The 27,330-nt window shown below is 50.9% G+C and overlaps 1 protein-coding gene across 2 annotated transcripts in view; it reads right to left on the bottom strand.

Annotated features, from left to right (window-relative positions):
- The window catches only part of WWC1 (WW and C2 domain containing 1), a 152,443-nt gene that overhangs the window by 21,473 nt on the left and 103,640 nt on the right, over positions 1-27,330 (bottom strand). For both annotated transcript variants that reach the window (XM_047729651.1, XM_047729652.1), the window contains exons 8-16: positions 27,047-27,120; positions 23,407-23,649; positions 17,824-17,913; positions 16,491-17,026; positions 13,274-13,382; positions 12,753-12,833; positions 11,598-11,684; positions 10,233-10,425; positions 983-1,135 (exon numbers count right to left, since the gene is read on the bottom strand). In XM_047729651.1, the coding sequence (XP_047585607.1) occupies positions 983-1,135; positions 10,233-10,425; positions 11,598-11,684; positions 12,753-12,833; positions 13,274-13,382; positions 16,491-17,026; positions 17,824-17,913; positions 23,407-23,649; positions 27,047-27,120 (1,566 nt within the window). The remainder of the gene's footprint in view (positions 1-982; positions 1,136-10,232; positions 10,426-11,597; positions 11,685-12,752; positions 12,834-13,273; positions 13,383-16,490; positions 17,027-17,823; positions 17,914-23,406; positions 23,650-27,046; positions 27,121-27,330) is intronic.

Genomic DNA, 27,330 nt, shown 5'->3' with positions numbered 1-27,330 from the left:
ATCTTATTTAATCTTTACAACTATTCTGATATGTAGAGCTTACAATTATTCCCTTGAGAAATGGGAACAAGGAAACGAATGTGTCTAAGGTTGATGTGACTCACCAAAGGACATGCTCTAGAAAGCAGAGGATATTTTCAAGACCTTTGCCAGCTCACGGACCCCTTTTTAGAATGAGGGAGACCTAGCTTTGTTGCTTATTGGATGTATGTCCTTAGGTAACCTTTCTGAGCCTTGGTAATGGCACATAATAAACACAGAAGGAAGTGCAGAAAATGAGGAGGATGAAAAAGGAGGTGGGGGTGGTGGGGAGGAAAGAGATTTAATCCTTACCCTTATCCTTAACTGGATGACCTAGCCCATCCCCTCCATTGAAATCCTGGGCAATGACTATCCAGAGTGACCAAGTACAGACTGTCCTTTACATGTGCTTCTTCAAACCTTCCTAATAACCTTTTCGGACTTAGATTAGACATAAAAAACAAACAAACAAACAAACAAACAAACAACCCAAAAAACCCACAGAGGCTCAGGGAAGTGAAATGACTGACCTGTCACCCAACTAACAATCACCCAGTCCTTCCTGTGACTTTCTGTTGCCTCTTAGAGCAAGCCTCCGCTACGGACCATGATGCTGGTAGTGGCTTCTCAAGAAAGGTTAATGTTTTATCTTACACAGTTTCTCCTTCCTACTCCACTTCACTTAAAAAACCAACATAAATTAAGGTTTTCATCAGCCAAGTTCTATTACGTCAAGCCAAGTGCAAAAGGGGAGAGAGCACAGATGTGGAAGATGTGCAAATGGGGGCTACCTGCCCCTTAGCAGAGCAGCTTGTCCTCCTCTCCCTCTCTGTTCCAATACCCTCGGCTGCTTCCCCCACCTCTGACGCCCGCCCTCTCCAGTTCAGGGAGAGGGTTTTCCGTCCATCCATCCAGGTGCTGCAGACATAGGAGGGTGGGGCCAACCCGGGGCCCAGCTCACCGTGCTTTCAGGCCCTGGGGTGGAGACCTTGGCTCCCACTGGTTTGGGCTCCCTGCTCTGTTTCTTCAAGTATTTGTAGCTCAGGAGGTTGTACCAGCGAGTCGACCTCTCCCCAGACCGACAGACCTCAGCCAGGCTGATCTGGGCGCCTCCCTGTTGAGGATGGGAAAAGGCAAGAGGATAAGCCAGGGCTTGACAAGGTATTCTGGGGAATTCGGCTCCTGAGGGAAGTAGGAAAAACACCCCCAGAGGGGATGGGAACTTCTGGGAAGAGGAAAGGATGAGCTGTGAATCATTTTCTACAACTCACTCATTCACTAACTTACTCATTCATTGGTTTACTCATTCACCAAATCCTTGTTGGAACACCCACTGCGTGTATTTTTTTTGTTAATTATGATAAAAAACAAAAAATTTACCATCTCCTGTCCCCCAGTTTTACTGAAATATAATTGACATGTAACATTGTACTAGTTTAAGTTGTACAACATAAAGATTTGGGGGGCGCCTGGTTGGCTCAGTTGGTAGAGCATGTGGCTCTTGATCTCAGGGTTGTGAGTTCGAGCCTCAGGAGGGATGCAGTTTACTTAAAAAAATAAAGATTTGGAAGAGTATGTATTGTGAAATGATTACCACAACAAGTTCAGTTAACATGCATCACCTCACGGTTATAATTTTTTTTTCTTACACGAGAGCTTTAAGATCTATCCCAACAACTTTCAAATAAGTAATACAGTGTTGCTAACTAGTCCCCACCTTGTACATCACATGGCCACAACTTATTTATCTTATAACTAGATGTTTGTACCTTTTGGATACCTTTACCCATGTCCACTACCCACCCTCCACCCCCCATCTCTGGCAATGATCAGTCTGCTTCTAGGAGTTTGGTTTTTCAGATTTCACATGTAAGTGAGACCACACAGTCTTTGTTTTCTCTCTCTGGCTTATTGCACTTAATAAGGCCCATCCATGTTGTCATGAAAAATTTGCCCTCTTACTGTTAAGTGTATAGTTCAATAGTGTTTATATTTACATTATGCAACAGATCTCTAGTATGTTTTCATCCTGCAAACTGGAAACTCTATTCTCATTAAGCAGCTTCCTTTTTCTCCTTTTTCTCTTCCCCCGGTCCTGAGTAAACACCACTTTCTGTTTCTATGAATTTGACTATTTCAGAAACCTCATATAAGTGGCATCACTCACTTATTTGTCTTTCTGTGACTGGCTTTTTTCATTTACCATCATGTTTTCAAGGTTTATTTGTGTTGTAGCATGGGACAGGATTTTTTCCTTTTTAAGGCTGAATAATGTTCCATTATACACAGAGATCACTTTTTTTTTGAGACAAAGTGTGTGTGTGAGCCAGGTTGGGGGGTGTGGGAACAGAGGGCGATGGGGAGAATCCTAACTAGGTTCTGCACCCAGCATGGGAAGCTTCACGACGTGGGGCTCAATCTCATGACCCTGAGACTGTGACCAGAGCCAAAATCAAGAGTCAGGACTCTTAACTGACTGAGCCACCCCAGCGCCCCAGAGACCACAATTTTTAATCCATTTATCTACGGACACACATTCGGGTTGCTTCTGTCTCTTAACTATCATGAATAATGTTGCTATGAACACAGTGTGCAAGTATCTCTTCAAGACCTTGTTTATGGGGGCGCCTGGATGGGCCTTTGCCTTCAGCTCAGATCATGGTCTCGGGATCCTGGAATTGAGCCTCACATACGGCTCTCTGCTCGGCGGGGAACCTGCTTCCCTTTCTCTACCTGCCTCTCTGCCTACTTGTGATCTCTGTCAAATAAATTAATAAAATCTTAAGAAAAAAAGACCTTGTTTATATACCCAGATATGAGATTGTTAGATCACAGTGCAATTCCATTTTTAATTTTTTGAGGAACCGCCCACGCTTTTCCATAGCAGCCCTGCCTAACGACTTAGACCCCACCAACAGTGCACAAGTCTTTTCTTTTTTCCCACATCCTTGCAAACATCTGCTGTCTCTTGTCCCTCTGATAATAAGCATTCTAAGAAGGATGAGGCGCTTTCTCACTGTAATTTTGATTTGCATGTCCCTGATGATTAGTGATGGTGATCATCTTCTTATGTACCTGTTGGCCTTCTGTATGTCTTCTTCAGAAAAAATGATGATTTAAATCTTCTGCCTGTTTTTAACTTGGATTGTTTGCTTTTTTACTGTGGAGTAGTACAAGTGCTTTGTACATTTTGGATATTAACCCTTTATCAGACACATGACTTGCAGACACTTTCTCCTATTTGGTAGATTGCCTTTTCATTTTGTTGACGATTTCCTATGCTGTGCAGATGCTTTTTTAGTTTGATATAGTCCCACTTTTTATTTTTGCTTTTGTTGCCTGACTCCTTCTTGAAGTCAGATCCCAAAACTCATCACTAAGACCAGTGTAGAAGATTTTGAACAACTCAAAGCTCCAGCAACAGGAGACTGCAGAAATAAACCATAATATACCTACCTGATGGGGTATTATATAGCTATATACAGAAAAATGAGGAAAATCTCTAGGTGCTGATGTGGAGAGACTTCCAGGCTGTACTGTTTTTGTTGTTGTTGTTTTTAAGATTTTATTTATTTATTTGAGAGAGAGAGAGAGTGAGAGAGAGAGAGCATGAGAGGAGAGAGGTCATCAGGAGAAGCAGACTCCCTGCAGAGTTGGGAGGCCGATGCGGGACTGGATCCCGGGACTCCAGGATCATGACCTGAGCCGAAGGCAGTTGCCCAATGAACTGAGCCACCCAGGGGCCCTCCAGGCTATACTATTAAGGGGAACAAAAAAAACCCAACCCCCAGAACAGTGCAGAATGGAATATGCCATACGCTACATTTTGTTTAAGAAATGGAAAGGTGGGGCACCTGGGTGGCTCAGTTCGTTAAGCGACTGCCTTCAGCTAAGCTGGAGTCCCAGGATCGAGTCCCCCATACGGCTCCCTGCTCAGCAGGGGGTGTGCTTCTCTCTCTGACCTTCCTCTATCTCATGCTCCCTCTCATTCTCTCTCAAATTAAAAAAAAAAAAAAAATGGAAAAAGGGAAGAGAATACATATATTCTCTTTCTATATATACATACATTTTGCCCATTTTTGAGGTGCAAGGTGAATATATGTACAAAAAGAAATGCTGGAAAGATAAAGAAAACACTAATCAAAGCGCTTAGCCATCTAGGATAGGTGGGGGGACTGGGTGCAAGGGTCAGGGGGAACACGATTTCTCTTCAGTTAATCTTTCTATATAGTTTTTCTTTGAATCGTGTAAACGGATGTCTTAAGATGGAGTGAAACAACACCGTATCAACCTAATTGAATGTAACCTCCCAGGGAGAGGATTTATTTCCGATGACACACATCCTGTGGCAAAAATGATAAAATAATTCTCACCATTCCTCAGAGGCCTTATTGTTTCAACATGCCCTCTTTCAAAGAGCCCTGACCAGGTCCGGGGTTTGGCTGACTCACCATCCCCAAAACAACAGCAGCTGTGCCAACGGGGTAGCAGAAGACACCACGAGCCAGTTTGTGAAGTTAGCCAGTAGCCAAGCGGTGGCTCGAGTGGCCCCTGAGATGAGGAGGGGCCTCTCCAACCCACCTGGGATCCTTTCCCCCAGTTTTTCCTTCTGTCAGGATGGACCAGGCATGGTACGGACTGTGCAAACCCAACGTGTGGCTAACGGCTAATTTCTACAACAGTGGTGAGTAAGTGGGGAAAACAAGGTAAATAACTCCTACCCGCAGGACTAGAGTCAGTTCAGGTATTAAATGGCTGGTGCATTTTAGGCACCTGTAAAACATTTACATATACACAAATGTGTGTGTATTACTCATTTATTCATTTAATAAATATCCTCTGAGCACTTCGCAGCAGACTTACACAGGAACATGTAAGACAAGGTTCTGCCCCCAAGGGGCTCAAAGACAGACAAATGCACCAGACATTATGGTTCAGAACATGCCAGGTCATGTTCAAGGGGTGGGGGGGAATGAAAATAATGACAGCTTTGAGGTGTGACACTGCCATCAGATCACTAGTAATTCTAACAAGATACACCATGTATTTTGGGCTGGCTCATAGGTGAGAATATGGTCTACTTTGGTAAACGATTCGCTTTGAAGGCATTCATTTATTTATTCAACACACACACACACACATACACGCTAAGTAGCCTCTACGTGCCAGACACTGTTTTGGGTGCTGGGGATACAGGAAGATTTAAGGCAGATAAAAATCTCTGCCCTCACGAGCTCACATTCCAGTCTGGGGGAATCAGATAAACAAATTGAAAGTAAATACTAGATTGTATTTCATGGGACTCTAAGATGCCATTAATTATACAATATACTATTTCATGCACTCTAAGAAAGAAAACTAGTTGCCAATTAAACTATGACCCGTCATCTAGTATAAAGTGCATCTTGATTTTAGAGATTCAATAAAATGTGAAAATCATGTATGCCCTAAAATCTGTGATATAAACAAAGGGGGAACGTGCCGCAGAGAAAAAGAATACAGAGAGAGGGGAGCGGGGGCGGATAAGAGAGGGGGAAAGGGACGGTGATTTTAAATAGGGTGGAAGGAAGACCTCACTGAGAAGGTGACTTTTGGGTCAAGCCCAGAATGAGGCAGGGGAGTGAGCCTTGCCCATCAGTATCTGGGAGAAGAGAATTCCGGTCAGAGGGGACAGCAAGTGCGAAGGCCTAAAGCGGGGAGCATGCTGATGTATTCAAGGGGCATGAGGAGGCTGGAAGAGTCATCCTGGGATGAAATCTGGGAGAGTAATAGGGGCAAATCCCCGAGGGCTTTAGGGGGCAGGCAAGGAGCCCAGGAGTTGACTCTAGGTGGGGACAGAAGCTACCCTAAGGTTTTAGGTTAAAGGAGTCTCACGCACTGATTTGCAATTTAACAGGCTCACTCTGGCTTCCATGTTAAGAGATGAAGGGAGGCAAGGACCGACACAGGGAGACCTGTAGAGCTGGCTGTAGGATCCAGGTGACAGATGGCAGTGGGGCAGTGGGCAGTGGTAAATGGCTGGGATCTTTTTTTTTTTTTTTCTTGGCAGAGGATTTTTAGTTTTGTTATTTTTAAACTTTATTATTTAGAGCTGTTTTAGGTTCACAGAAAAAAAAACTGAGTGGAAAGTACAAAGAGTTTCCATACACCTTCTGTCCCCCAACGCACACAACCTGCCCCACTATCAACATCTAATGGCTGGAATCTTTTGAAGATGAAGCTGCCAGAAGTTTCTAAAGGACCGGATGTGGGGTGGAGAGGAAGAAAGGGGTCAAAGATGACCCTGTGGTCCCCAGCCTGGGCAGTGGAAGGACAGGGTTGCTGTGAGCTGGGACAATGAAGACACAAAAGGAAAGATCAGGGGTGTGCTTGTGGACAAGTTCGTTTGAGATGCTTCCTGGACAGGCAAGAGAAGATGTGAAACAGACAGTGGGAGAGTAAGGCAGCTGCGTGTGCAGAGGCCCCAGCTGGAGCCAGACATCTGGCATGGTGGTGGACGCCAGAGAACGAGGCTCTCAATCACCGGGACAGGGGATGCGAACGGAAAAGGAAGAAGGGCGAGACCTGAGCCCTGGTGCCCTGCGACACAGCAGTTGGGGAACCGAGAAGAATCAGTGGAGACAGAGAAGCCAGTGATGAGGGGAGGACGCTGAGACTGAGGTGTCCTGGAGGCCAAGTCGGGGCAAAGGATGCCGAGGAAGACTCGCCGAGCAGAGCGACTGAAAAAACACAGCTGACCGGCCAAGGGAGAGGAGGATAGAGCAGCGGCCCCCAATGACCTCACTGAGCACACTTCTAGTGGAATGGTGAGGACGGAATCCCATGTGAGCTGGTTTCCAGAGAGAACATGAACACCCTTTCCACAATTTACTATAAAGGAAAAAAACGAGGTAGTAGCTAGAGGGAGAAATGGGTAAAAAGCTTCTCTCTCTCTCTCTCTCTCCCTTTTTCTTTTTGGGTTTCTTTTTAAGCAGTGGGGCATTCCCAGCATGTTGGTATACTGACGGGCCAGATCCAGTGGAGGAAGGACTGGAGAGAGGACAGAGCCCGAGTCACCAGTGCCGTGGTGTCCCTGAGAGAAGCCTGCTTCAGACTGGGAGTGGAGGAGGGCCGAGGGGAGAGCCAGGAGAAACGGCAAGAATGAGTGAGGCAAGGGCCTCAGCAAGGGGAGCCTGACCTGGAGAAGCTGCTGCTGCTGGAAATGTGAGGACAGAGGGGCAGAGGAGGGACTCTCCGGCAGAGGCTTTAACCCACTGAGCCACCCAGGTGCCCCTCATTTTATGTTTTATTAACAAATAATGTATGATTGCCCCTGGGACAAAGGGAAGGCAATGGGCCTAGGGAGAGGCAGTATCAGTGCTGAGTAGCACTGAGTAAAGTAGCACTGAGTAAACCCTAATGAGGTTTATGACCTCAATTTTATTTTTTTAAAAGATTTAAATTTATTTATTTGAGAGAAAGGGAGAGCATGAGCACACATGCACACTTGTGTTGGGGGGGGAGGGGCAGAGGAGGGACTCTCCGGCAGACTCCATGCTGAGCGTGGAGCCTGACACAGGGCTCCTGGGGCTCTCGGGGCTCTCGACCTCATCATGACCCATAAGATGACCTGAACCGAAACCAAGAGCTGGATGCTTAACTGACTGAGCCACCCAGGCACCCCTATGACTACTACTTTATTTCATTTCTTTTTTTTTTTTTAAGATTTTTATTTATTTATTTGAAGACTGAGATCACAAGTAGGCAGAGAGGCAGGCAGAGAGAGGAGGAAGCAGGCTCCCTGCTGAGCAGAGAGCCTGATGCAGGGCCCAATCCCAGGACCCTGGGATCATGACCAGAGCTGAAGGCAGAGGCTTTAACCCACTGAGCCACCCAGGTGCCCCTCATTTTATGTTTTATTAATAAATAATGTGTGATTTGTTTTAGGGGTGCAGGTCTGGGATTCATGTCTTACACAATTCTCAGTGCTCACCACAGCACGTACCCTCCCCAGTGTCCATTATATGACTACCATTTTAAAATGAGACCCCACAGCTTGGCTGTGTTTCCCTCCAAGTGCAGGGGTGAAGAATAGTTCACTTTGACAGGGCAGGGGTTTTCCCCAGTGGGGAAGGCAAGGTAAAATGGGGCAAGGGAGCCTCTTTGTTGTAATGGTTACCTGTGGGATAGAAGTGGGGCCTGGGAAATGGGCTTTCTTAACAGAACCTGTGCTAAGTGGCACTGAGCTTAGCAGCTGGGAGTGGACGACCAGGTCGTGAACAACCAGGGCCCAGCTGGAGAGCCTGTGACCCCTGTTATGCCATACTCAAGCATCTGGTATAACTGTTACCTGAGATATTGGGGAAGGCAGGCCTCGTATTCATCCTAACCCATAACTCAGGTCTGGGGGCGGGGGGGGGGGGGACGGACACAGGAACCCCCTGAGAGGCAGGACAGTACAATGCCTGTGTGGAAGGAAGCTGCAAAGGAATCAGGCTTCTCCACCAACTTGATGGGTGGCCTGGGCAGGCTACTTAGCATTCGGGGACCTTGATTTTTTTTTTTTTAAAGATTTTATTTATTTATTTGACAGAGAGAGTGAGAGCGAGAGAGAGAGAGAGAGAGAGAGAGAGAGAGAGTGTGTGTGTGTGTATAAGCAGAGAGGAGAGGCAGACTCCCCACTGAACAGAGAGCCTAATGCGGGGCTCTATCCCAGGACCCTAGGATCATGACCTGAGCTGAAGGCAGATGCTTAACCCATTGAGCTACCCGGGCACCCCAGGGGGCCTTGATCTTTTGTCTGACACATGGAGGCAATTCTGACATCTCTTCCTCAGGCTGCTGGGAGGGTTGAGTGCGATGTTGCACACAGAGTTCTTAGCACAGTCCTAGACACGGACACTGCTCAGGATGGGGACCACTGCTGCAGGCTGGCTGACGAGGCAGCTCCAAACAGATCAGGGATTCCCCAAACCCAGCACTGTAGGGAGACCGTGTGGGAGCACACAGCCTTTCTCCTCGAGTCCCACGTCCTCGCCTGCTCCTCTAACCACCAAAACACGGCAGCCCGACACTCCACATCCCCACAGGAAACAGGAAAGCAGGTTTCCCATTGGCCACAGACAGAGACAAGCCACAGTGGGATGAGCGCTTTGGCTGCTGCCATGGCAACCAGCAATGGCCAGACTTCCATTAGGAAGGAGGAATAAAAGACATCCAATTAGGAGAAGAGAATAGGATTCTCTTCTCACTGAGGAATTCCCAGGGCTGAGGAAGTGCTTCAGCAGAAGAGACTGGCTTTAGAAAACCTTTCTGCTCTAATATCCAGTGCCTCCCCTGCTTGCCAGTCTTCAATCAGTGTCCTAGCTGTGGGCTCCGGTGGGACTGACATGAGTGGGCGGTGCGAGGGGACTTGCTGTAGGTTCTAACCGCTCCAGCCACTGTGTGACCCTGCAAAGTTCTGTGACCTCGCTGTTCCTCAGTTTCCTCACTGACATAACAGTACCTGTTCCATAAGATTGTAGTGAGGGTAGAGAAACCACATGTATGCAGGTTAGCTCAGCACCTGCCACAGCAGGTCCCTTCAGTCTAGGGGTGTTATCGCATTATTGCCAATAACAGTATCAGCAACATAAAGGGCGATGATGTTGTTCTGTACCCCAGCGGAGGAGGGGCAGGAGTGGGAAATGAGAGCCAGCAAGCATCTAGTCTGCACAGACACATCCCTGTTTTACTTGCTGTGGGGAGCAGCAGCCATCGGTAGCGCTTGGGAACTTAATAAAAATGCAGAAACTCCTGCTGTCCCCGCCTGTCCCCAGTCTTGCTGAATCAGAATCTGCATTTTTAACCAGAGCCCCAGGTAACCCGTGTGCATGTTCAAGTTCCAGAAACTCTGCTTTAATCCTCATTTAATCCTCAGAGAGCCATCTGTGAGGTAGGCAGTATTAGCTGGATTTTGTAGATACGAGACAGAGAATTAAGAGTCGTAGGCAACACAGCCTCAGGCACAAGGGACGCAGCCTCAGTTGCAGGGCTCAGAAAGGAGCTTCCCACTTCCTCGCCCCCTGCTCGCTGTGAGTATGAGAACGCTGTTCGCCTGCCCCGGAGTTCCCTGCCTGGAACCCAGGATGAGCTTGCGTTTTCTCTAAGCCTCCTCCCTAAACTGCAAGGTGGGCCCATCCCCAGAAAGACAGAAGGCCAGACAGACACAGACAGACAGACAGAGCCCTCACCAGGCACTCCTCCAGATGGCTCCTGTCGGTGGTACAGACATCGACTCTTAAGGTCTTCTGGTGAAGGGCTGGATAGGACATGGACACCCAGAACATTTCATTGAACACGAGGGTGTCTGAGGCATCCAGGGGCCGGGTCCGGAACAGGCAGATGGTGCTTTCGGAGCAGGGAAGGATAGCTACACGAATGTTCCTAGAGGGAGACAGAGGAGAGCCCAGCTCAGCCCGGATCTGGGCTGATGTGTTGGGCTAAACGGTTGCTGCGAATCCCTCAGCAAACAGCAGTGGGGAGTCCAAGTTCTCAAGGAGTTGTGCAGGTATTCGTAAGGGAAGCAGAAAGGGCCCCCGGATAACACATCACTCTTCCTTCTTCTGAATCCCCCAATCCCCAGAACCTCAAAGTGGTTGGAGCTTGAGGCCGACAGTGTGCAAACTTTCCGTGCGCAGAAGAATCAGCGAATCTGCTTGCTAACACTTGGGAAGCCTTACACAACCACTGGTAGGAAGGCAAAGTGCTACAGCCCCACAGAGGGGACAATCACAGAGGCGCTGACCCCGGGACCCATTCAGCTGGCATCTGGATACTCTCCCACAGATACCCCTGCACAAGAACTAATGAGAGACGGAGCAGGTCATTCATTCTGGCTCTGTTTGTAAGAGTGGAAGACTGAAAACGACTCTGCTGTCCCATCTTGTCGTCCTTCTGTTTGGCTGGCTTTCCTCCCGCCTTTCCCCTTCCCACACATCGCAGCCTCAGATGCTGGCTGGGTGCAGATGACAGAAATAGAAGTCCTGCTGCCCCAACGCGCACCGTCTAGTCAAAGGAGAAACATGCAGGCAGAGGAAATGCAACGAAATGGAGAGCCAGTGGGCAGTGGGAAGAGCCAACAGGCAAACAGGGCAGTGTTCGCTGCATCATCCCCTGTAAGGTAAGAGCCATCACACCCTTCCGACAGAAGCGAAGCGACGGGCACTGACTCTTGAGAACGGCAGACGCATCTCCTTCTGTGTGGAATACTTGGGCTTAGAGCAGACAAAAGGGGCCATGACCACCTTCTTCATAAGGCTTCGAGCTCACAAGGGAAAGGGTGTGCTCAGCGCCCCATTCTTGTACCGGCCCACGGAGGTGCTCACAATGTACTTGGGAAGGAACTAAAGCCGTGGAGAGTGCTTCCCTTTACAGTTAGTGAGTTCACCATCACGCCTGAATCCACACTCACGGCACGGACGTGTGGCATGACGACGGTCACACGCATTAAACACACATGCAGCCCACTGTCAGAGCAGGACAGAGGAGGAGAGCACCCCCAGGGAAAGCCACAGAGGCTGAGAGGGTGACAGACACCGTGTCAGCGATATACTCACACTTTCTGGTCCTGCTGCAGCGGCAGAGCAGAAAGGTTACTGAGCTGGATGATTAATATTGCAAATTGCTTATTCTTCTCATCATACCTGAAATGGAAAGGGGCATACAGAGCTCCTATGAGTGACACATTTCTCTTTCTCTTAATGATCAGCGATGTGGCCACTGGCTGCTCGGGGGGGCTGTGGTGAGCTTGGGGGCAGAGGGCCCGGGCTTTGCTGCCACGCAGGGGTGTAGGTACAGAGCTGTCAGTCTCAATGTTTAAAGAGAAGCCAGAAGATTGCGCTATCTGAAATTTCTTGATATTTAAATGTTGGCCATTAATTTCTACTGAAAATAATATCGAGGTCATCTTACACCAAGAGAAAACCACAAGAATAACAAATCTGAGCTGCAGCCCCCAGAGGGTGGAAACCTCAATGGGATGGTAAGACAAAAAGCCACAGCAAGGGGCGCCTGGGTGGCTCAGTGGGTTAAAGCCTCTGCTTTCGGCTCAGGTCATGATTCCAGGGTCCTGGGATCGAGCCCCACATCGGGCTCTCTGCTCAGCAGGGAACCTGCTTCCCTTCTTCTCTCTCTGCCTGCCTCTCTGCCTACTTGTGATCTCTGTCTGTCAAATAAATAAATAAAATCTTTAAAAGAAAAAAAAAGCCACAGCAACAGTGACCAAACAGACCGACATGCTGGAGGTCTCAGTCAGGGTCTGGCGCTGTCATCGGCCAGCTCCGTGGGTTGGGGCAAGTTGCAAGGTCTTCAAGACCTCATTTTTTTTTTTTTTTAAGATTTTATTTATTATTTGACAGGCAGAGATCACAAGTAGGCAGAGAGGCAGGTAGATAGAGAGGTGGAAGCTGCTCCTGCTGAGCAGAGAGCCCAATGCGGGGCTCGATCCCAGGACCCTGGGATCATGACCTGAGCCGAAGGCAGAGGCTTTAACCCACTGAGCCACCCAGGTGCCCCCAAGACCTCATTTTTAAACTCTTTTGTAAAATGTGGAGCTGAGAAGGAGGCAGAGGGTTGGCCCCCTTTAGCTGGGAGCCCTCAGCTCCCTGGCAGGTCCTGCTGGGTCTGCCTTCCTCCCCCGGGCAGCCATGAAGGTCAAGGCTGGGAGGATGCTGCCAACCACCCCCTCTGCATCCGCCCTCCCAGTCACTTACTTCAGGGCAATCTGAACCCGGGTTGTACCCACTGCTTCTGATTCATCACTGTCAAGAACAGCGGCTTCTGAAGCACCCAATCTGGAAGGCAACGTAGGGAAGAAGAGGGTCAGGCTTCCCTGCAGTAACCTAGGGCCAAAGCCATTTTCCAGACACGGGGTTCTCTCTGGCAGGGTGCGGTTGGGTCCTCCAGGAGGGAAGTCTGGGTCAGCTCAGACTCCCTGCAGACCCTTCCTTCCCACAGCTGCTCAGGATTCCTCTCTGGAAGGGGCTGTCCTTTCCCCAGTACTTGCCCCCTTAGCTACACGCTCCTTTGTGGCAATCACAGGACCAGCACTCCCACAAAGGCGACGTGCCCCCAGCCCCAGGAGGAGCAGTGCTGTGTACACCTTCAACACATCCTAAACAGGGCTCCCGGCGGGGAAGGTGGGGTCACCTGGCCATGCCCTCCCACATACCAGTGGGGGCCCGGGCTCTGCATTCTCAGACTTCCCAAAGAAAGCCAAGACTCAGGGACCCACCTCTGCACGGAAGCCTCATACACACCACTGTCCCCGGCCACGGATTCATCTGACACAGCAGCTGAGACACAGGCTACTTTCAGGCTGCACCCCTGGGCTGTATTCATAGCTGGAGGGGAAAGGGGGAAAAAGGAAGGATGGCAAGGTAGGATTCAGAAACCAGGACGCTGTCTTTGCAACATATACTTTTGATCTATTCTCTGTCCTAAGGCAGTCCTGCCAATACCACCTCTGAACTCAACAGCAAGGTCCTGCCTTGCTTTGGGGTGTAGGTTTCTGTCGTTGAATATCCCAGACTTGGAAGCCCACGTGCCTGGGTGCACATCTCAGTTCCACCACTTACTGCTTCACGACGCTGGGACATGGCCAGAGAGTCTCTGATTCCTTCTCTGTAAAACGGGAAAAGTAACACCTACCCTCTGAGGCTGCTGGGAGGACCCAATGGGACATTCTAGTGAAGTCCTCAGTACAGAGCCTGATGCAGGAAAGCACTCAATGAAATTCAGTATCACTATCCTTACTGCAACGCTCATTCCCACCACTGTGCTAATGCCTTCTAGATCGATCCCTATGCATCTGGGGCAAAATAACAGCCCCTGGACCCTTGGGAGGGGCAAGAGGAAAACAAGGGAGGATTTTACCACTCAGCTTGTTCCATCCCATTCTTAAGTCCGCCCCTTAGCTCCCCTTCCCTTGACAGAGGCCCTCAAAAATCTCCAACCCAGGGGTCCAACCAGGCACTTGGCCCATGCTGCGCATTCCTTCTCCCCCTAAGTCGCAAGCGCCGATGGTAGCCAGGCCCACTGCCAGGCTCTGAGCTATCAAGAGGGACTGGACAGTTCCTGAGCTCCATGCAGTGGGGAAGACTGGGTTCAAGCCCTTCAACCCCACAGCCAGCATTCAGAGTGCCTGCTGGGTGCCAGGCACCGGGGCAGCCCGGAGAAGAGACTGGCCCAGGCTGAGTGAAGGGATAGGGACAGCGAGCCTGGGGGAAGCCAAGAGACCATCTGGGTGCAGCTTTCCCAGCCTGCGTCCCACGCCTGCTGCGGCCAGCGGAGACCTCCTGCCTTTAGACCCACGCATCTCCACCCTCCACTAAGCCACTTAAGGAGATTAATTTGTCTGCTGACTGAACAGCGGCACTAATCGCATAACCTGCTTAGTGTCAGAGCTCAGCCTGGCATCGCTCACCATGGGGATGGCATTTGGAGACGGCGCGAAGGAAAACCCCGTCCTGAGACATGTGCGGTCCTTGGCCCACAAGTCCCAAGGACACTCAGGGAGGAGTGGGGTCGCTCCGGCACCTTGCTGGGCCCCTTACTTGGCTTGCCGCCAGCCTCTGACAGACTGTCAGGAGCTTCGGGAGCCTCCTTAGAGGTCCTGCCGGCACCCGCTCCTCTCCAGGGGGCAATTTTCTGAAGTTGGCCACCTGCTGTCGTAGGAAGCCTATTTTTATTTTTGTTTGAGAGCACTCAGCAAGACTCCCTTCCTGATGAGGGAGCCCCAGGGATCTCTCGGCTCCTCTTCTAAGGAAACGGCTGGCACTCACCCAAAAGCCTTTAATTAACCAGGAAATCTCATCTTCCCCCCACCTTGCTCCCACTGGCCCTTGCACTCGGGACGGATAATTCTGGGCATCGTAGCAGCCATCCTGCCTAGTCCTGGAGCCTTAAGGCTGAGATGGGTCCAGCGTCTCCCACCTGGCCTCATGAGGAGCCAGGAGGAGGAGCCCTGCGCATACAAAGCCGGCATGTCTTAGTGTGGATCTGGGCAGGTGGTCCTGGAGCCAGTCCAATTCTACAACTTCCTAGCTATGACACTGACCTTACTGGGCCCCACTTCCTTTGTAAATGAGGATAAAAATTGCACCCATCTCACAGAGTTGTTATGAGGCTTAAATGAGTAAATACATAACAGTGACCGTATGCTGTATACCTGCATTTAATAACTGACACCAGGAAAGCCTGGGAACTGCAGGTGAGCTGCCTGGGCACCCGGCTCAGTTTTGACCTTTACACCAGATGGGCATGGTGGGGCCAGTAAGCACCAGAGTGTCTCAGGAGCAAACACACAGAGCCACCTCACAGCTAGAGAGGAGTGCCATGATCCAGAGGTTGGGTGCTCGGGCAGGAAAACCCAGGTTCCGACCCCTTCTTTCCCCACCTGCTGGCTGGGGGACCTAGAGCAAGCAATACCACCTTTCTGAACCTGCTTCCGCATCTGTGAAATGGGCATAATAGAAATGACCTATTTCACTGTATAAAGCACATTGCCCATCACATAATATACCCCAACAAATGATAACTATTATAATTTAATATGTAGTTGCTGCAAAAAAAAATGAAGAATTTCTCTCCTGACAAATCTTAGCTATACTGTCAGCAATTCTGTCTTGCAGATTCCAACTTGAATCTCAATCCATGGCAAAATGTTCTTTCCGACCCCATGCAGAATGGGAGCCAGATTATATCATTCCCTGATTCAAACGATCATATGGGTCCCTGCCGCTATTAGGATAAAATCCTAACTCCCTAGCATGGCCCGCCGGGCCTCAAATGACCCAGACTCTGCCTGATTCTCTGGTTTGCTGGCGACCTCTAAACGCTGGCCTCAGAGGTTTCGCTCCTGCTTTTCCCAAGGCTGGCTCCTTCTCACTCTTCAACCATCCACTCAAATGTCGCCTTCCTTTACAGCCCAGTCTGAATGTGCAGCTCCACCCCAACCGGAATGGCCCCACTGCATCCGGTTTAATTTTCCTTCTAGGGCTTTCATTGGTCTGACAGACCAATGTGACTTTCTGTGCCTTCATCTCATATGAACTTCCTGGGGACAGGGACCTTGAGCTTGCCTGCCCTTAATGCTATATTCTTGTGACTAATCCTGTGACTGGCACATGGCCTATCTGTTGAACGAATAAAGAAACCTGCGTACATCCATGAGCACAAGCCCTGGCATTTAGTTTTAACAGATACTTAATATCTGTTGAGTGAAGGAGTCCACCACAGAAAACCCCCTTAGCCCAGGACCCAGAACACGGTAAGCACCTAAAAAGTGCCTACTGAATGACTAAATGAATTGATAGAGATGTGAAGGCCGGGCACACAGAAAGCAGTCAGTGAATGACCACAATTATCCCTGGGATCTGTGCTCAGGCCTGAGTGCACGTCCTACCCTCCTCCCTCCCTGCGGTCCCCCTTCTGGATGTGATGCTCTCTACCTTGGCCCAATGGTTTGCCTTCCGTTCCTCGTTCGTCCAGCGGGTACCTCTCCCGGGTGCTGCTGCTGAGGCTCAGTTCAGAGAGAGCGGCACTCAGCTCTGGGTCTTCAAACTCCAGAGGGCTCAGGAAAGCATCTCCAGCCAGGAGGGGGTCAGCAATGAGAGGGGAGCAGGGCGGGGATGGAGAGGAGAGGGAGGAGCGGGGGGACAGGGAGGTCATGGACTTCGGGGTGTCAGACAGGGAGCGCAGGGCCTGCAGGCGGCTGCCCCCCTCCGCCTTCTGGGTCTTGGCCACCTCGTCCTCATGGATGGTGGTGATGCAGCCTGAGGGCCGGAAGCCCGTGGCCCCCTCCAGGATCAGAAACTCCACCTTGCTCTGCAGCTCTGAGTCCAGTGGCTCGAAGGGGTCATAGTAGAGGTCAGTGAAGCTGGCTGAGGTGGAGGAGTCCAGGCTGGAGGCGGCCAGGGAGCCCCGGCTGGACGTGAGAGATCCAGGGCTGCTGCCTGAGGACAGGGACTGCATGCTGCTTGAGAGGCTGGGGGCAGGGAGAGAAGAGAGGGTGAGTAACGCAGAATGGAGGGGGCCATCTGGAACCTCCTTCCTGGCTCGGAACAGCACTACGGCCACTTACAACACCATTTTTGTTAGACCCTCTTGACAGTCTCAGGGGAAACCCTGCACCCCCATTTCACTAAAGAGGACACCCTCAGAAGCCCACAGAATCAGAAAGTGCCAGAGCCGGGATTCAGACCCAAGTCAGCTGCCTTAGAAGTCTACCTTTTCTTGTCTCCCAAACCTCCACCGGCCCTAGTCCATTTTCACACTTTTCCCCTCTATGAATCCATCCCTATTTCTTGATAGTTTTCCTCAGATAAACTCGGTCATTACTCATCAATATGTTTATCTTAAAAGGAAACTTTATATCCTAAGTGTGATCAGAAAAGCAGTATCACTTACTGCGAACAGAAGGCGAGCATTACACATCTCTGATGGAACAAAATGTTATTAAATCCCAGAGATGCGCTGCTGCCCACCAAGGCCCAGGCCTGAGGCCTGTGCTCCGTGTGTCGGGAAAGCGGGTGGGCAGGTATTCGAGACGTCAGTGAGACACACAATGGGGGCCTGCTCCTTGGTGCTGGCAGAAGGACTGAGGGCGCCACAGTCCAGAGAGCTGGAGGACCCAGCTCCTGGCCACGCTGGGCCCAGCCCAAGCCCAAGCCCACCAGCCTGACTATCTACCCGCGGTGCTTTGAAATGCCCACACTCAAGCCGTGGAACACACTGGAAGGGCAGAGCCCAGCCGTGCGGCCACACTCACGGCCTGCCACTCACCTTTTCAGCTGGGAGTGTAGCGCTGCGACTTGTCGGGTGGCTTCCTCCAGCTCTCTCACCAGCTGGTTCCTCTTACTGTTCAACTTTAACCTGAAGGGACAGAGGGCATGAGTGGGGAGCCCCAGGAGATCCAGCCTCCGTCCACCTGAACTAGGAATCGTAGGCAGGTACTTGCGGAGATGTACACAGACCCACAGTCACATACACAAGAATCTTCCGGAAGCATTTTACCACGTTTGGGGAGACAGGGCCTCCACATACAACCCTCTAGTAATGGCTATACTCATCACCTACTACATGCCAGGGGCTATGCTAGGAAACGTATAACGTAGCCTTAACCCATCTGCACAATAATCCTGCACAGCAAAAATGGCTTTACCACTTCACGTATGAGGAAATTGAGGCTCTTAGAGTTAAATAATTTACTTCAAGCTAGAGAATTAGTGGCAGAATTAGAATTCTACCCAATCATCCCTCTCTCTCTTTCTCCCCCTTCCTTCCCATCCATTGGTCCCTAGCCACCCGCCAATATCTGCTGAGTGCTTGCCTCATACCAGAAACTGTCGTTGGCACTAGGGATAAAGATGTGAGCAACACAGAACTCTTATGGAGCTTACATTCTGCTGAAGGGTGGGGGGCAAATATGAAGAGAATACTCGGATCTCTAGTATCTAATTAACACACTGTGTGTCAAGGTTTATGAGGAAAAAGTACAGAATGGCAGAAAAGAATGCAGGAGAGACCCAACTGAGACTGGCAGGTGGGCCTTTTTGAGCAGATGACTGCGTGGCTGGGCCTGTTGGTAGATCTAGGCTCTCCTCCGCTCCCTGGGCCCACAGGCAGACGCCTTCACGGCTTCCCGGGCAGCCGGGTGGGTGGAGCATGGGACAGGGTTTCGGACAACAGGATGTGAGTGAGGAAGGCACATCAGGCTGACATGGTAAAGTTGGTGGATCTTCCCCCCAGCCGCCCGGAGGGCTTCAAGAGGGGAGGTGGGAAGAGCTTGGGTCCTGAAGGTCCTGAAAGACCAAAACACATGGAAGCCTGCCTGTCAGCCATGCATACTTGACTGGATGCTATGTAGGCAAGACACGAGCTTCTGCTGCATTAAACCATGGAGATTTGGGGGTTGTTTCTTGCAGCAGGTGACCTGCTGACTAGCAGAGACATTTAAGCTGATAGGAAGGATGGACAGGAGGTGGTCAGGAACAGTGCAGGGGAAAGAACATTCCAAGCAGGGAATCACAGCAGGGAACTCTTTCATGTTAAGGTCACCATGGCTGCTGTGAGGAAAAAGGTGGATGTGGATGGGAGGCAGGGACAAGACGTTGGGGTGGCTACGATGGTGTGATTGAGAAGGTGTGGGCCAGGGTGACACTGGAGTGGACAGAGAAAGGTCACGGGCTGGATGAGGGGAAAGGCTGAGGGAGTTAAGAGGAAGACTGTGAGGTACCTGCCACTAGCAACTGAACAGATCTGAGATGGCTCCTGCGGAGATGGGAAGGTGAGGCGCGGGGCAGCCCAGGGGAAGAGAAGAGTTCTCTTATGGATGTGTGGGCACGAACGCCCAACAGCTGGGCTGTTGTGAAGGTGGGGAGCCCCCAACATGTGGGTCACCACACGGAAGAGAGGACCGTCTGCTATGGATTAGACTTATGTCCCCTCGCCCCAGAATTCATATCCTGAGGTCTTAATGACCCACTCCCTCAACATGGGATTGTATTGGAGAAAAGAATTTCAAGGACTTAAGGTTAAAATGAGGTCATACTGATGGGCCCTAATCCAACACGACCCAAGTTCTTATAAGAGGAGATGAGGACACAGACTCTGCACACAGAGCAAACCAAGCGAAGACACAGCAGACGTTCATGTGTGGATGGCCGTCGTCAAGCTCAGGAGAGAAACTTCCAGAGAAACAATTCTGGCAGAACTTTGGTCTCGGACTTCAGGCTCCAGAACTCTGAGAGAACACATTTCTTCTATCGACGTCACCCATTTTGTGGTACTCCGGTTTGACAGCCCTGACAAACGAATGCACCACCGTAGGGTAAAATATAATGGGGGGAAAGGAAGGGGCCAGCACTAAGCTCTGAGTATATACAGCACTGCACGGTCGAACAGATTGTCAATAGCAGCAAAGGAGCCCGAGCGAGTGGGCCCAGAGAGCCCAGAGAAGGGGCAGGTGAGGGTGGTGCAGTGTCCTGGAACGTGAGAGCAAAGATCTGCACGGAGGAATGGCTGAAAGCGGGTACAAAAGACCTCCCTGGAAACAAAATCCTTGCTTTTAGAAGAACCTGATGGATCCAGGCCCACCCCTTGGCCCCCAGCCTCTCCTGAAATCCCACATGGAGGGCAGCTTGGGTGGGCTCTAGGGAGTGTGCTGGCCCCTGGAACGGCCCCCTCCAACCACTGGAGTGAGCCCCGCCCACGGTCCCAGCATCTGACCGGGGAGGAGCTCCATCAGGCAAGGTTGTGCCCTCACAAACTCAGGACGTGGGCTGCCCTCACGGAGCCACTATCTAGGGTTCTCAGTGTGTGGTCTGCCGACCTCCTAGAGCGGAATTGAGGTGTTCTAATTAAATGCTCCTTCTTGGGTCCTACGTTGATCAACTAAATCAGAAGGTCTGGGGCAGGGCCCATGCATCTGCATCTCTGAGGGCTCGCGGGTGGTTTTGGGCACACGGAGCTGCTGCACCAGCGTGTCCTGCTTTTCCAGTCTCTTCCCGAGCTCTGCGCAGTATTTGCTGCAAGGGCCACTTTCTCCCAGGGGAGGGAGGCGAAATTCCTTCTCTTTGCTGAAAGATCTGCCTGCTCTATCTCCCACAGACAGACGTGTTCCACCGTGAGGCTCATATCCTCTTATGCCACCTTGCTAGAGGGACTGACTGACCCAGTCCAGGCTAGGGCCTGGGAGAAAGAGTTCCTTCTCATGGAAAAACCTAACCATGCCGAACCTCCACCAACACACCGAGACCTGCAACACAGGCTCTGCAACGAAGACCAGAACTTGCTCTGCACAACTCAGCAAGGTGGTGAGGGGCTTGGCCTGGGTCTCGGCCACTTCCATCCCTGGTGCTGTTCTTCCAGAGTCCTGCCTGGGGCTGGCGGGGCAGGCGGCGGGCCAGCAGATGGAGCCCACAGTGCATAAAACCCTTGACCCAACAGAACGGAGAGGGCTGTGGAGTCTCCTGACTCTCCTTCAGAGCAGAGGCCTGGAAGGCTGTGGGGTTGCGAGGCCAACAAGCAGCTGGAGCTCACCATTTCCACCTTCATTTTCCTGTTCTTTGGGAGAAATGTCACAGAGATATGTTCTGGGAGAAAATACAGGTCCCATCGGAGCCCCGCCAGGATGCCAAGGGGACCGGGAATCAGGGGACCTCAACTTCCTGAGCGTGGGGGAGTAGCCACCTGGAGCAATACACAGGTGCCGGGCCCTCCTCCGGGGGTGCTAGGCTTGGCAGGCCGTATGGCATTTGCGTGTGATGCCTGGCACATGCTGGGAAGCCACGAATGCATCCAGCGTGGAAGTAGGGAGAGGATCCGGAAGGTGGAGCTGGAAACCCCACAAGCTGTAGCTCCGTACCTGGGGTCCTGGCTCACAATGCAAGGGCTTGGGCTGCATCTCAGACTGGGGAACTGGTCCCTGGGGACAGGCCAAGGGCGTCCGCACTCTACCCAGCCCCCTGTGTGTGATGCAGAGCAGCTCTCAGAAGTGGTGCTGGGGGGCTCATGGAAAGGCACGGTGGAAGCAGGGGGTAGGACATGGGGTGCTGAGATGTCTGTGACTGAGGTCTGGCAGGCCTGTGGGGTGCTTCCTGGATGAGTCTATTCCTGTCCTCAAAGGCCCCTGGAGTGGAGCAGCTGATGTGTGAGGGTGAGGAGTATGACTCTCCCAGTCTGAGAGAGAGAGAGAGACAGACAGGAGAGAGGAACAGGAGAAACAACGGGAGAGAAAGAGACCTAGAGGGAGAACAACAGAGTCCGGGGGGATAAACACAGACAAACACGGGACCAAAAGTGAATGGCTGTAGACATGGACAAAAGATGGCTGGGCTGGCGTTCTCCTCTCTCTTCTGTTGGCAGCCATCAGCACTGGGCTCTGACGTGCCTACTTCTAAGAGGCCGGGCAGAGGCCGTTCACCTTGATCCATCTGGCACCCTGTGATGTGCAGCTGGGGCTTATTCAGGGCTAGGGTAGGATCTCGAGTCGAGTACTGTCGAGCTCAGAAGCCTTCCTGAAGGTATCTCAGGGCCCGTCACGAGGTGACGCAGAGAGCGTGCACCCAGGCACCTAGGACGCCTGGCCTGCTTCCAGGGGGGTACAGGCCACTTCACCTGCTTTATCAACCGGGCTTCTGCCTCTCAACATCTTTGCTCATCCCTGTCCCTAGACACACACACACACACACACACACACACACGTTTGAAAATCACTTCCTTCACTTCGAAGCTCCTGAAGGGCAGGGATTTTGCTCAAAGTCTGCTGCCAAAACAAGTGAAAATAACCAGGATAGATTTTAAAGGCACTGGGATACGGATTGCCACTTAATAGTTTCTGAATTCTCCAAACTGCCTTGCACAGAGAACACGCGCATCATAATATTTCGCAAATAAGTGAACCAACGATGGGCCGATGGACAGAATGAATGAATGAATAAGACCTAAGGACTGCAGGATCTACTCTCAACACAGGGCTGTGCTCTGTGCATTGTGGGTGTGGAGCTCGGGGGGACCCTGAAGGAAATAAAGTCTGTTATCCAGAGAACACAAACCAGTGGCTTTTGAGCTAAAACACACCCAAAGATGAAGGTGATTTGGCCTTCACAGTATTTTTAAAAGTTACTGGACTAGCTGCTGGGGGTTAAAAGTTAAAAATGCAAGCAACTCTTTTCTTGAAGTATGGGGACCTCTGGCCACCCAAGGTCCGAATCCCCACCTGCTGGAGGTGGGAGTCTGCCCCCACTTGAGGCAAGTGGGGTGTGTGCATGCCAGCCTGACCCAGTCTGCCACCAGGAAGGCCTCTAGCATTGGTACTGCCTGCCTGAACCCTAGAAGCATCTCACTTTGCATCCCCATCTAAACTAGTGTTTTGCAAAGTGCAAAGTGCAACCCCTCAGCCTGAGGTGACATCAGCTTGGTGGGTCGTGACCGTCACGAGAAGAAACGCAATGTAAGAGAGACAGTCTCAGAGGCTACAACGCAGAGAAAGAGTACGCACGGTTTTGTGAAACTTCTGCATCACTGAGACACCTGTCACAAAGTTGCCTAGTGACGGTCTCCCTTACATAGGGTTATGCGGCTGACCTTAGTCACAACATAACTTCTGAAAACCCGTACCTGAGCAGACATTTCGGTAATGGGATTCCCTGTGTGAACTCCCAGGGAGCTGGCATTCTAGACGGTGAATCATTTTCCCCAACTGGCTACTTCGGAGAGCTGTGGGATCTCTACACTGGGCGTTCCTAGGCCGGAGCCCTGGTGTCCCAGGTGTTCTCCCTCGCCCCTCCCCCTGCCTGGGCTGTAGGACAGACTGGCAGCGAGGGCAGGGTCCCATGCCCGCTCCTGGCCCCATCCCAGCTGTACCTCTCCGTCAGGGCCTTGCTCTGCGTGTCCCGAGCTGCCTGCAGATCCTTCTCCAGCCGCTTCCGGGCCATCTCCAGCTGCTCTACCTCCCCCTGGGTCCACTTTCGGGGGCTGACGAAGCGCATCTCCTTCAGCAGCTCCTCCTTCTCGTTGATGAGGATCAGCCGGTCCCTTTCCGAGTCCAGCACTCCCGGCCAGGCCTCGCTGTCAAGCTTGGCCAGTTGGATCTTCAGGTTGGCGATCCTGTGGGTGGAGAAGCGAGCGTGACAGGTGTGCCCAGGGGCACTGCGGGAGCAGGGTCACAGGCTGTGTTTCCAAGGTTATGTACAAGGAGCCGTGACAGCCTCAGAGCCATCTCTGGTGGTGACTGTCTTCACTGGACCAGCATGTCACCTCAAGGAACCTATTTTTATCTAGCAAACACATTTGGTGCCTCCCCTGTGCCAGAAATGAGTAGGCTTTGCAGGGGTGGGGAGGAGATGTCAATAAGGCAATGTCCTTGCCCTGAGGGACACGAGCCTGGTAGAACAGAGAGCTGGATTCATCACCAGGCCATAGGCTCCTACCGCCAGCTATGTGACCTTGGGCAAGTCGCTTCGTGTCTCTGAAGGGAATAACGCAAACTCCTTTGTCATAGGGCTGTGCTGGGAGGCTTTAGACATATTCTAGGAACTCGCAAAGCCCGGTGTGTGGCACGGAGTAAGCACTCAAATGAATGCTTCTGCTGCTACCATTTTATTACCTGGTTTGACAACTTACTAGGTGTATAACGTCGGGCGAACTCCCTGAGCCTTGCTCTGAAAATGAGCCACTAACGTATCCAGAGGAGCCGGCACAGGACAGGTGCTCAGCCACCGGCCATGGGGAGCCCACTGCAATGACAGCGCACACTGCAGTTGCTCACTGGGTGTTCCCAGTCCAGAGACTGGGGTCAGAGGCCTTGAGCCGGAGAGTCTTAGATAATTGGTAATATGAGTTTCCAGCACATGGCCAGGTATACCACAGGCACTTATGAACGTTAAAAGGAAGGAGTTGGGAGCTCTATCCTTTAACCCCTTTGAGATGAAGTCTCCTCACCTGTTAGGTGGGGTCAGTAATGGAACCCGCAAGGTGGGTTATGAGAACCAAATGAAAACTCACTACCCAGAGCTCTTTATACGTTGCCAAGTGCTGGACAGAAATAAAGTTATCTTTGGACCAAAACGAGATTCACAATGTAACTAAGATGAGTGCTACAAAGATCTCAAAGGGATCGTGACCTAGTCCTTTTGGATTCAACCTTCGCAAAGGCTTTCGGCATCACACTGTTGCCTCACCCAACCCCTACAGTATGGATAAGACCTGGCGGTGAGGCTGCGGGACAGAGGGCCACAGGGGCCATGGCTCACCAAAGCCTGCACGGCATAAACACGGCTGGCACTTGATGTGTGCCCAGGCCTCTGGACTCCCAGTTCGATCTTACCTGCAGATGTGTGGCCCAACCTTTCATTTATAGAAACGTTGCTGGGGACAAAATCTACACACCATGTCGTGAAAATTCCAGACAGACAAACACATCTGAGTTTGCTCATTCCCGGCCAAGTGCATCAGAGGAATTCTTGGAATTGATTAATTTATATGCCACATTCACAAAGAGAGTAATCTGGGACAACTTTGTAGCTTTCGCCACTCTGAGGATGGAGTGGCCTGGGCAGGTCTGGCAGGGGCTCCACCGGTGGTGGTACACCAAAGGGGTGATGGATGCTTAATGCTTACATGTACTTTCTAGTGGAGCTTTCCCTTGTGCTCCTTAACCTTTGGACCACCCACCTTTTGGTGGATCTGATGAAAAGCACTAGACTCGCTCTGCAGAAATGCACACATGACAAAACTTAGTGTGCAGACTTTTCATTACAGCCACCTGCCCTTGCTTCTTCAAGCCCTGCAGCCTCTGCTTTCCATCCCGTGGGCCGCTCTGTCCTTGACACTTAAACTACCTCTGGGTGAAAAGGGGGTTTGAAGCTGGGTAATGGCACATGAGCCAGGAAGCTCTTAGATGAGAAGTTTAATGGCTCAACCCCAGAGGGAAGACTGCAGTCCTTGGGTCTCTCCAGAGCTGATCCTCTAAGATAGGCATTACTGTAGGCTGGAATGGATCCAGGGTTCAGAGTGGTCTCCTTCAGAGGGGACAAGGGGCCGTCCAAATGCAGAAGTCCTGCTGTTTTGCTGGGCCTCTAGGGGGAGCTGAAATAATGCACAGTGTGTTTTCTCTACCTGACTAGGATCCAATTTCTCCTCCTCTGTTAACAATACTCCACATTTTCTTTGGGAAGTCACTCCTCCCATACTTAAGCCATTTGGTTCCAACAAAGCTGATCTCAATCCCCTTCCTAGAGTTAGGCACATGACCCATGCCAGGACCTTCAGTGAATTCTAATTCCTCCAACTCTGCAACAATGATTGGTTCACCAGGAAAAGCCAGGGAGCCTCAAACTCAAAACCCATCAAATCTGTAGGGAAAGGCAGGTCGTCCTTCTGCTGAGGTTGCTACCCTGATAGTATAGAACTCTAGAATTGCTGGGGGTCACCTTTACATTTTGTTAGGAAAGTCTGTCAACACAAAGGCAAGCAGGGTGGAGAGGGGAGAAACTGAGTCTACGTAACATGATTTGAATCCCTAGATCCAGCTGTGCCTGAAGCTGGTTTATCCTATGACTTTGGAACTCAATAAGCCAACAAATTCCCTTTTCTGCTTCTTCTAGTTTCTGTAGGATTTCCGTCACTGCTGCGAAGGGTTCTGCTGCTCACACAGAGTTGGCAGAGGGGCAGAGATGGGTGCTCCTGTATTCTGTGTGGCCTGGTGTCAAATGTCCGTGGGCCAGGTAGCATGTGGATGTGATATGCCTGGCTTCAATCACCCCCACACTCTGTGGGTTCCTTCCCAGGAAGGTTGGCTCCGTGCTTAAGAAGACTGCAGACTGGGAGCCAGATTCTTCAGAGTTCAGAATCTGACTCCATCATCTTGGGAAGTCCTAAAACATCTTAGACCTTACCTTTCTCTTCTCTACCATGGAGATAATACAAACCACGCTATAAGGTTGTTCTTAAAATTCAGTGAGATGATACACATAAAGATGCTTTACTACAATACCTGGTGCATAACGGATGCTCCAAAAATAACACCTTTGCTTATGGTCTTAATTTTATTTATGGCGGTAGATCCCAACTGGGGTCTACACAGTTTGTGAGCACAGCTGGCTCCCCGTTGGGCAGGAGACACTGTAGTGCTCAGGATCCAGGGTTTGTTTCACCTTATCCCTAAAACCTCCACTGTGCTCCTTCAAACCAGGCTACTCATAGGATCACTAGAAAACCCTGATTACAGAAACCGAGCCGAGTAAGTGGAAAGAGAACAAGGCTCTGAGGTTTCACAGATCTGGGTTCAAAGCACAGTGCCACTTTTTACCTAGTTAAGTGTCTCTGGCTCAGTCATTTCTTCTCTGAGCTTCAGAGAGGGTTAAAATATAAAGATCGTAATCCTTATCATCATAATCGTGGAGGATTAAAGAGGAGGAGGTGTGTGAAAAGTCAGGCAAGGAGCAGACACTGTGCAATGGTGGTTGTCATCACTGGAGCCATCCCGTCCCCAGCCCCTAATTACCTTCTCTTAGCCTCTTCATATCGAAGGCGCAATCTGACCTTCTCTGCCAACTGATTGTTGCTGCTCGTGCCAAACTGGGGGAAAGAACAAAGTCGGGAATTATAGGGCCATTGTGGCCGGTGCGGAGTTGGATTTCAAGAGCTCATGAGAGACTTGACAGCTTGCGTGGGAAGTAACTAAGAATAGCCCCCAATTACTGAGTTGGCTGTGTGATAGCAGGGAAGCTAGTCAGGCAGACACTTTCCTTCCTGCAGGCTGTGGGAAGACCCCCAAAATTCAGACAT

Source organism: Lutra lutra, chromosome 5 (genome assembly GCF_902655055.1).
Source record: "Lutra lutra chromosome 5, mLutLut1.2, whole genome shotgun sequence".
NCBI lineage: Eukaryota > Metazoa > Chordata > Mammalia > Carnivora > Mustelidae > Lutra > Lutra lutra.
This window is presented reverse-complemented; position numbering and strand designations above follow the sequence as displayed.